The sequence below is a fragment of the Rhinatrema bivittatum genome, chromosome 11 (genome assembly GCF_901001135.1).
Source record: "Rhinatrema bivittatum chromosome 11, aRhiBiv1.1, whole genome shotgun sequence".
Lineage (NCBI taxonomy): Eukaryota > Metazoa > Chordata > Amphibia > Gymnophiona > Rhinatrematidae > Rhinatrema > Rhinatrema bivittatum.
In genome coordinates this window covers 90,290,217-90,300,960 of record NC_042625.1, presented here as the reverse complement: position 1 = coordinate 90,300,960, position 10,744 = coordinate 90,290,217, and the positions used below count along the sequence as shown (strand labels likewise).

The 10,744-nt window shown below is 46.4% G+C and overlaps 1 protein-coding gene across 1 annotated transcript in view; it reads left to right on the top strand.

Moving 5' to 3' along the window:
- The first annotated feature begins 1,467 nt into the window (after window positions 1–1,467).
- LDLRAP1 (low density lipoprotein receptor adaptor protein 1) overlaps window positions 1,468–10,744 on the top strand; it is a 51,638-nt gene continuing 42,361 nt past the window's right edge. Inside the window, exon 1 of the mRNA XM_029619970.1 lies at window positions 1,468–1,701. Coding sequence (XP_029475830.1) covers window positions 1,617–1,701 — 85 coding nt within the window. The 5' untranslated portion in view covers window positions 1,468–1,616. The remainder of the gene's footprint in view (window positions 1,702–10,744) is intronic.

Sequence of the window (10,744 nt, the reverse complement as noted above, 5' to 3'; positions counted from 1 at the left end):
TTTCCTATGATTTTCCCCAGGCCTTGGCTTTTATATTATCCCGGACTGCTTTCGGCAGCTCCTTGTTCTGCATGTTTTGACCTTTGCTTCAAATTCGCTTCATACAACAGAAACAGCTTGCTTCCTCATCCAAGAGTATTTAAAGTAGTTCAGTTACCGTGACTGGATACAGGAGGGTTATATTTAACTTATTATTAGCCTTTGTTAATGCAGTTTTTTGAACTGGAGCTAATTTAGGTTTGCTGTAGCAAAAAAGTGTGAAGACTTATGCAAGCAAGACGTTTTGGTTTTTTATTCTTAATTACATTGGAATATTTCTATAATTGTTCTTTCACAGTTAAAGTGTAAAGTATATTGTGCATTTTGATATTTTAGACAGCAGAATGTGAAAAAATGTACAAGGGTGTGAAGACTTTTGCAAGGCACAGTGGGGCAGATTTTCAAAGCCCACGTGTGTAAATCAAGGTGGATTTACACACGTGGGGGGGGGGGGGGGGAGATGCGCGATGCCGGGCCTATTTTGCATAGGCCCGGCGATGCGCCTAAGTCCCGGGGCTTAAAAAAAATGGGTGGGGCATGGGCGGGGCCAGGGGCCTCTCCACTGCTGCTGGACCCGGGGATCGCGCACCGGCACTTAGCTGGCGAGCACAACCTACGGGCAGGCGTAAATAAAACAAAGGTAGGGGAGGGATTTAGGTAGGGCTGGGGGGCGGGTTAGGTAGGGGAAGGTGAGGGGGGGTGTGGAAGGAAAGTTCCCTCCAAGGCCGCTCCAATTTCGAAGTGGCCTCGGAGGGAACGGAGGAAGGCTGTGCGGCTCGGTGCACACAAGTTTCAGAATTGTGCACCCCCTTGCGCACGCCGACCCTAGATTTTATAACATGCGCGTGGCTACGCACGCGCATGTTATAAAATCGGGCGTACATTTGTGCGCCCTGCTTTGCGTGCACAAACGTACGCCCACACGTACCTCTTAAAATCTGGCCCTGTATGTATGGCGTTGCCAGAAGTGCTATACAAGCAAAGCCCATTGGTTATAGATGTGGAAAAATATTTTGGGTTGAAAGCAGATAAAACTAGACGGGTTTTTTTTTTGCCTTTGCTGAAAATTCTCCTGAAACTACCCCAATATGTTTATGAAAGTCACAAAATATCCCCACTCGAGGAGGGGAAAAAAAAAAAAGCCACGGGAAAGGTGGAGGGCTGTGCTCGACACCCACTTAGAGGGCCAGGTTTTCCCAGGGACGGGGCCCAGCGAAGCAGCTGGCTGGAGCCCCCACAGAGAGGTCTCTGCCGCCGTCTTGCCGGAGGCTTCGCTGCATGAGGGGAAGGGGCTGGGGAAGGGACTGGAGCTGCAACCAAAAAAAAAAAAAAAATAAATTAATAAAAAATGCAGCAGGAGGAAAGGCGGGGCTAGGGGCGCGAGCTCCCACCCAGCAGCAGCAGCAGCAGCAGCAGCTCGCGCCTCTTTCCCGCGCAGGGCCTCGCGCAGCCCCGCCCCTGCACAAATATCCCCCCGCGCCGCCCGCTCACGAGACGCTGCTCCGCCTGGCAGGAGGAGCGCGGAAAAGTTTGCGAAGAAGCGGAGGAGGGTGCGGAGCGGGCTCCTCTTCGCGGCCATGGACGCACTGAAGTCGGCGGGGAGGGCCATCATCCGCAGCCCGAGCCTGGCCAAGCAGTCGTGGGGCGCCGGCCGGCATAAGAGTAAGTTGTCCCGGGGCGCGCGGACTGACTTTCTGCAGCTTCGCGGCAGCGGCCAAGAAAGTTTTGCGACGCGGGGAAGCGGCGATTCTTTTTTTTTTTTTTTTTTTTTTTTTAATCTTTTCCTGACTGCATGTGTTCTGGTTTTGTTTTTGTTTCCGAGGCAGTTTAACTTTCCTCCCCCAAATACCCGTTTGTAACTGCGGTTTTACCAAAAAACAAAACCCCAGCCTCGCCGTGCGAGAAGCGGGCCTGGAAAGGATTGAGCCGGCGCTTCTTTGCCGCGAACTTCCTGCCGGGCCGCGGGGTCTCACCCGGAGGTCAATGAACCAAAGCCACCGCTGCAGGGCCCCGGGTGCTGGCAGGGCAGCCCCCGGCGGCTCCCCCCCTCCCCCACCGAGCAGGAGCTCTTCAGCTGGGCCCGAGCCCGGCTGCGCCCCGGCTGCCTCCCCTCTCCGGCGGGATTTGTCTGTTTTTCCTCTGAGCGAATCCTCGTGGGAAACGCTTCAGACATGTTGGCTCCTATTTCACGCTGCTCGGCTTCTCCCTTTCTGCTGGCAGGCGGAGAGGTCTTAATTAATTCCTCCTTAACCCCCCCAAACTTCTGCTTCCTGGGCAGGGTGGCTGTGGATTAAGGGGGGGGGGGGGACGCCTGCAGGCCCGCTCGCTTTAAAGCTGCCGTGGTGGCGCGGGCTGTCGTCTCTTCAAAACGCCAACTGTTTGTTTATTTTTTTAAATGGGGTAGAACTGCTTTCTCTTGGCTTCATTCCTCTTTCACTTCTGTGGCTTTTTTCTGTGGATAAAACAAAATACAAATCGGGACGAAAATGGCATCTTCGGATTTTGTTTCTCCTAATTACAATTTCTCTTGCTTTCTCCAAAAGACGGATTACTCCTAATCCTGTTTTCACCTTCTGAAAGCTTTCTCTGAGGCGCTGTGTAACCGAGCAGCCCAGCGCTGGCTCTTTCTCTACTCGTGTTGTATGCATCAGGGCATTACATAACAGCACAGTAAAATGGATGCAAAACTACTGTAAGGATACTCTTACCCCCCAAAAGATAAGTGGACCGAAACGGAGGGACTTCGTGTAGCCCAAGGCAGAGCAAGCTCCAGGGTGAATTTCGGTCTGGAAAGGAGCCAGAGTTGCAGGGGAGGAAGCCTGTGCTGTAAAGGCAGGTGCCATACAGGCCTGGCCTGGCAGTGCATCTTGAACTTCTTACTAAGGACTTCACTTTGTCACCAAACTCCCTGTGCTACAGACTTTTTCTGTGCATGGTCCTTTCCGCTCTCTACGATCTATTTTTATTCTAAATTATACTCTTCATCCTGTCTACACCTTATCCGTTTCCTGTTCTTTAATAAGGAATGCTGGAAGAGCGTTCTTGCTCGTTCTCAGCACTGGCTGCCAATGCATTTAGGCTGCCTTGTATGGCTGAGGGCCAGATGCAGACACTTGGCCACGCAGGGATGTACTAAGTCCCTTTAAGTGATGAAATCAAAAAGTTTGCCTAGGCCCTTGGTTTATTTACACAGTACTGAAAATGTTTCTGGGAAGAGGCCAGATGGTGACCTTTGCCATCTCAAGGCAACACTGGGTACACCTGGGGTTTCTAGATTGAATCCGAGTCAGCTTTTTTGCGGCACATAAAATACTCTGGCTAGAAGGGGGAAATAGTGTATTTGCAAAGCACAGATTGCATTGCAGGGATGCAGACAGCTTCTTGCAGCTTACGTACAGGCTCATCCATCCGACACGCGTAGTAACTCTGTACTACGTAGAAAATAGCTTCTGTTGTCATGACTGCAGGGCTGATGCAAGCCTATTTGCCCCTAGGTGAACCTTTGGATATTCACCCCCAACTTATTGGCGGCTGCTCCAGCCCGGCCCTCCTTCCTACCCACTGCAGTGGCTCCAGGACTGCAGTTCCTACTTTGGCAGAATTGGCTCTCATCAGCACCCATCTGGACCCCAGTGCTGGCAGGTCTTTGCTGCTCCCACAATCTTGGTGCTCTAGACCAGTGGTCCCCAACCCCGTCCTGGGGGCCCACCAGCCAGTGGGGTTTTCAGGAGATCCACAATCAACATGCATGAGAGAGAATTTGCATGCACTGCCTCCATAACATGCAAATTTTCTCTCATGCATATTCATTGTGGGTATCCTGAAAACCCGACTGGCTGGTGGGGCCCCCAGGATGGGGTTGGGGACCACTGCCCTAGACAACTGCCCAGCTTTGTCTAATGGAAGCACGGGCCCTACATGACTGAAATAATTTGTCTTAATCTGCTACCTTGTTTTGGGAATACAGAGCTTTGTCCGTAGTGTGGAGTTCTGTTTGGGGTGTGAGAATTGCATCAAGTGACTTTTTCTTTCTTTCTTTCCTAGTTATTGCTTTACTCTGCCCTTGCTGTGCTGGAGGAACAAATGCACCCAATTTTGGCTTTTTTTTTTTTTTTGCAGTTGGATGTCTCATTTGCTGTCCCATTAAATAGCATACATTATCCAAAGAAACCACTAACCATAGTCCTACAGTGGCTGGACTGGCTCAAACTGCTACACAGCAGGAAACTAATATTTCCTGCTGTTGAAGTTGTACAAAGTACAGTTCACAGCATTGCTTTTTTTGTTTTTTTTTACAGTTCTGACTGTTAATACTTTTGTTCCTCTGTTATTTCATGAGAGCCAAGCAGTTGCAAAAAAGATCTTATGTTAGCATGATGATGAGGAGGAGGAGGGGCATGAGACTGGTATCTGAGCTTTGTGAAATGCAGTGTGAGCTGTAAAATGTGGCTTAAGAGGTGCTGGATGCAAGGAGAACCTGTGGTTTTGTGTTCAGTAGAAATACTGAAACACTTTGAAAGGTTGCTGTTGGGGCTTCAAAAAGTAAATGGCTAAGCCCAACATCATTGTATAGTAGGAAGATATCTGACAACTACGCAAGTAGATGACAATCCTAAAAGTAAATCAAGGGATGCTGGCCAGAACTGACCTCTGCTTTGTTCTCAGGAGGATGACATTTCCCCGGGTCACTTAAGGAGGCAGCATGATATATTCCAGTGTTACTCCTCCCTAGGGTTGGCCAATTTTAAAATAGTTTGGGGTGGCTTTTGTAATTGATCTGAAATGGAAGACAGCTGAGTTCTGGGGACTGAACTTCCCCCTTTCTCTTGTAAAGAGATCCCAGGTGTGCCCAAAGCTAGGGACTGCTCTTAAGTTTAGTAGCTGCCTCTGTCCTGCAATGCTTGTGCATGGGTTGTTGATGTGCCCTTTAGATAGGACCTCGGAGGAGATAGATGGGCGCACAGATTGCAAAAGACCTTTGGAGGTGCTGTGGGACATGAGAGCTCGAGGCTGGGGAAGGCACAGGGCTTTTATGGCAAGTTAATTTTGGCAACTATTGTAGTAGTAATGTTGATGCTGTAGAGTTGCTAGAACAGGTATCTGATTATAGGCAGCAGCAAATAGCAATCATATCTCCAGCTAAAGGCAGCTGGTTTTAGTCTGCAAATTTAATTCAGGCTTCCAGTGCCTGCGCCGTGACCCCTATAGGATGTGCTGTCTGCTCCGTTTTATGCTACGCTTCTGCTGTCATTTACTGCCCACTGGGATTGAGTCTCGTTGACTGAATTTCCCCTTTCATTAGGTAAGACGTGAACTTGGGAGAATTTGTCACACAGCGTCCCTCCCCAGAGGTTGCTATAGTCTTTTCTAGTGAAACTGGTGTTCCCTGGTCCATTGTAAGCACAGTCCTTAGATTATCTTGCAGCGTTACCTTCTTAAAAACTACAGGGGTTTATCCTTGCTAAGGGAACACTGTTGTGATGGGCCGGTCTTCTGAGTCCAAGCAGAATAAGGGAGAAGAAACGAAGGCAAGAAAAGACTGCTAGACCTTGGTTTGTAACATTTAGACCATGGTTTGTCCGTTTCACGTTTCCTGCAAACCTTGTGCTGTTGAAGTTTGGTTCAGCAAGTGTCCTGACAAGACTTTGGGGATTTTGTTTTTCGTGAGTTGTGTTTTTAATGCCGGTACATAAAACCCATATTGATATTTAAGGTTGGGATATTTTAAATATGAAAAATGAAAGCCTTGTATAAATGTGGCTGTACTTGCATAAAAGTACAATATGATGGTGGTTCAGACCTTCTGGCAAGGTTATAGTGTTGAGTAGATTCATGCGTAGAAAAGAAGTGCTATAACAGAGATCCAAAATGCTGCATTTCTTATACAGCTTTAACTGACCATGCCCTTCCTCCGCACAACCTGCTTGTAAATCTGTGCAATGGGACAGTTGGTGACTTGGCTTACTTTTCCTATAGGGGTATAGAGAGAGCAGGATGCATCTCTTCTCCCACCCCCTCATATTTCCTCACCACCTCGCACTGGAGTTTGGCAGAAAGTAGACTGTACTACTACCTTGCATCCCTACTCTTTCTTCTTTTTAAGTAACCATGGCCTTTGTTTGACATCTAGAAGTGAATGGAAAGCATAGGTTAACCAGTAAGCTTGGCCTTACTATTTTTAGTCTTGACCCTTGCTGTATAACTATTTTATTAAAATATTTGGTGCCTTGGGATGTTCTCACCCCGGAGTGTGGTATGGAAGCTGGCGCTATAACTGTGCGGCAGAGGAGGACTATAGTGCTTCCGGCTATGGCTCCTGGGGGCAGGGCTACAGCTGCCATGGCAGGAGCACAGCACTACCAGGCCAGATAAAGCTGCAGCTGCTCTCCTCCCCCCCTCCGAGTTGCATAGCTTTACGGCTGCTATCTCGCCAAAAGACTCAGGTTCCACTCTGCGCAGGCACCCTGCCCTCCCCTCCCCTGCACAATGCTGGTTAACTGCTACTGTTTTAATAGCTTGAACAGATGCTTAAAATATGTGTCCTGAGTATAAAAGCTTTCATGCAGAAGAATAAATCTGTGGCAGAGCTAAATCTCTTCTCTGCCCCCCTGTCCCCCAGCATGCGATGCAAAATGACTGGTATCTCCAGGTACTAGCTAATTATGGTGGTGACGGAGGATTTGCAGACCAAAGGCCTCAATCTGCCTGGTGTATCCTGACATTTTTTTTTGGCTTGCCTGCTTGACCGCCACTTCTCACTACATAGCTCATCTGTGTATTGTTTCGAGAGAAGATTAGTAAGATGTATGCATGCATTAAAATATTTTTTTTACTTTCACTCAAGAGGTTCTAGGAGGAGAGTGGATAAAATCATACATAACCTAAACACAAAATGAGACCTCGCACAAACTCAAGAGTAAGGTGTAAATATCGCAGCATGGATGGAGCATTCATCTACTCGGACATTTGCAGGCTAACTTGACAGGACTTAAATGCTTGCGAGCACGGGAAAGTTTATAGTGCTTTATTATAGGACTTCAAGTAGGTTTGTATTGAAAAGCTGGCTTACATCAAATGCATAAATGTTCTGATCAGGGTATGGCAACACTCAATTAGTTTTTCTCCTAATTTGTGCTGACGGGGGAAATACTGTGTGATGTGATCACCTTTTTTTTTTTTTTTTTTATTGTGAGTACCTGTTGCACGTTATCAAAATGGCCATGCCATATCCGGCTGGTCATTAGGATTTAAAATGGAGTACTAAAACCTGCTTATTCACACCTGTACATATGTTGACAGGACGGGTGGGGAGACAGGAAAGTGTTCCATAAGTTGCCACAGCATAACAAAAGTATGTATTGACACTAGCAGTAGCATTAACGTTTCAGTACTCTCACAAGTTCCGAGTTACAGCAACAATAACAAAGTAACTTGGGGTGTGATGGGGAGGAACGCCATTAAGCTCGGGGATTCCTAGCATAACTCTTAAACTCTCATTCTCCCATTGTTGAGAAATCGTTTTGTGACATACTGAACGGAGGATGGGCTCTTGTATCCTCTGACCTTTTGGTTGTAAAGGTTGGACTTGGCATGTAGATGGTCTTTCGTCTGTTCCAGAATGGCGCAAGCAGACAACTGTAGAGTAACATCGTGTGTTAGAAATGATGCCCTATGCGAATGCCTTGGGCTAATTCTCATCCTTGGACAGTGATCTCCTTGCCACTTCCACCCCTTTCCCAAAACATGTCAAGGATTTCAGTGACACTTTTTGTTGTGGAAACTGCATTTACTTCTAGAAATCTCTAGGAAGATTTTATCAAGAAATGAAACTTTTTTTTTTATGCACTTTTCAACTCCAGGCTGGAAAGCAGTAATGTGCTGGTTGTCTATTTGGTGGTACCACTGCCTGCCAGTAGATCAAGAATGTTTTTGTGTGGGGAGGGGAGGTCACCCATGGGCCTGGCAGAGAGCTCTCCTCTATCAAATTACCTTCACCTGAAAAGATGAGGTTATTTTTAATAGGGCAAAATCTGCACATGGTTGTATCTGGTTTGTTTTTTAAACTTCACTTCTAGATTTGGACACGTAGTAATGTGACCTAAAACTTTAAATCAGTTCAGGAAAAGCCAAGTCTGGTTTGACACTCATCAAATATCTTGAGCTGTAAAGGGGATGCTGTGGCTTAGTGATTGCAGGGCTGGGCAGACCAAAATGGCCCATCCAGTGTGCCCAGTAGTGATTTTTCCACACTCAAATTCAGATGTGAACCAGACACCCCTGCTCCTTGTGCCTCACTCCATTTTTCACAATTTAGCCACTGCCTTCTAGAATTGCAACAACTCCATGTGGGTCACCCACTGATTTCCATCTTTTTGCCACTCAGAATCTTGTTGCAAACATCTGTTCTCCAGGAAAACATTTTCTAGGTATCACGTTTTTGTGGGGAATAAAATTGACATGGTTCCTTTGGATATTGACTCCCCTTGGTATGAAAGATGGAATCCCCCTCTAGTAAAGATTATGTAGGTGTGGACCAGTTTACCTAATAGGATGAATCCTAAACTTGTTTTTTCTCTTCGAAAATCACTTTTTGCAGTCCAGATGACAAGAGCATGAATTTTTAGTCTGTCCAACCCAGAGATGGCTGCATTCACAAAGTATTGACCGATCGGGTTAATAGTTGGCCATTAGGAGCTGCCATTTAGCTGCAGCAGTTTTCCTTCTCACCTGGGTCAGTGCTTCACTGGTGCTGCGTTCAGGCCCAGCTGGGCCCTGTGATGCGTGGGGAGTCCAAACTCGAATGCCCTGCAGTACATCCTGTGGTTTGAGCTACGGAAGTGGGATTTGAAAATATAACTTTAAGGCTTCTCAGTACCTGCTTGACTGACTGCAGATTACCTTCTCTTCCCAAGGCAGTCAACTGAATGGATGTTAAGTTGTAACTAGAAATTGCTGATTCCACTCGACTAGTCCTTCTGAAATGTAGCTAGGGTAAAAGGCCATTACACACCCCATCTCTAGCCAGTGAGGGCATTATCTGACAGTCTTTTACTCATTCTGATCTGAGGAAGGGAGTATTTTTTATTGGACTATTGCCTTATCTTCTAGTCCACTTGAATGCAGGGAAGCAACTGTGCTACTTCATCAGGAGTTTGGTCAGGTTGGTTCCCCAATTATGCATATTGATGGCTGCAGCCAGCTGTTTTGTATTCGGGCCCATAGATCTTCAGTTGCAATGACTTTCAGAACATAGGCTATTACCTGCATTAAAGGTGACGGGGAAGACTTACCGGTCACCAGGCAGAGGCAGTTTGGCTGTAGACAACTAGTGTTTTAAATTTAGCATATTGGTATGTAACTATGCCAATTGCATTTTACACTAGACAAACTTTTTTTTTAATTTTTGTTAAACTGCATTCAATCACAGAAGCCTGTTGTAGCCTTGAGCCAAATGCTACAGTTGAATTATCCTCCTGCAAATGATATTTGTAATGAAAATACTGAGGGTGCCGTTGTAATTGAGCCTTCTGCCTGCCCTAGCATTATGCAAGCTTCCTCTAAAGCAGCAGAGCTCAGCGTGATGTTTCACTTATTTAAACTCATTCTACTTCTTGCGAGTGGTCTCATCTTTGGTACTTGGTTTTGGTTTTCTGCTATTCACATGTGACATTGTTTTTATTTATTACATTTTAAATACCTGAACTGTTTCTATCTTTTGGGAAAACTGTATTGAAACGGTCTTTTTTGTTTGGCATTCAAAGCACCTATTCTCATTGCATCCATTCAGAGCAGTGGGAGAGAAATCATCTCAAATTAAGCTGAACATGTTGCAAAATGCCATGTGATTCCTGTTTTGCGCTCTACTACCAGTTTAGGGTCCTTCAGATTAGATGGCACATTTCCCTTCATTTTATGGTCCTGTTCTCTGTTTCTAGATGTTGCTAAAGTACCTCACTTTGTCCTATTTAGGTGTAAGAGGGTGCTAGTATTTGCCTTGGACCTTGGCATTCCTGGAGCACTTGTAAAATGCACGTGCCAATGCAGAGAAACTTTTGTCCACGTTTGCCTGAATATTCATAAGCATTTACCTTTTTCTTTTTTAGTCTGGGAGCTTATCTGGCTCTTCTTGGGCTTCCAGTTCAGTCAAAACCAGCTTCCAAATTACTTCACAACTACTTGGTTTCCTCTACTTCAGCCCAGCCACTGATTGGCCAAGGTCCACAGACAGTAACTCCCTCAGAACTGTGTGCATGCCCCTGGCTAGTAGGGATCAGTGATCATTAAAGCTCACTCAATCCTCTCCCCCCCCCCCCCCCCCCCCCCCCAAACATTAGCCCATCTGTGGTTTGTGAGTGCCTTTGTAGCATCCTCCACCTCTATTAGAACATTAGAAATTGCCATGCTGGGTCAGACCAAGGGTCCATCAAGCCCAGCATCCTGTTTCCAAAAGAGGCCAAACCAGGCCATAAGAACCTGGCACCCAAACACTAAGAAGATCCCATGCTACTGATGCAATTAATAGCAGTGGCTATTCCTAAGTAAACTTGATTAATAGTCGTTAATGGACTTCTCCTCCAAGAACTTATCCAAACCTTTTTAGAACCCAGCTACACTAACTGCACTAACCACATCCTCTGGCAACAAATTCCAGAGCTTTATTGTGCGTTGAGTGAAAGAATTTTCTCCGATTAGTCTTAAATGTGCT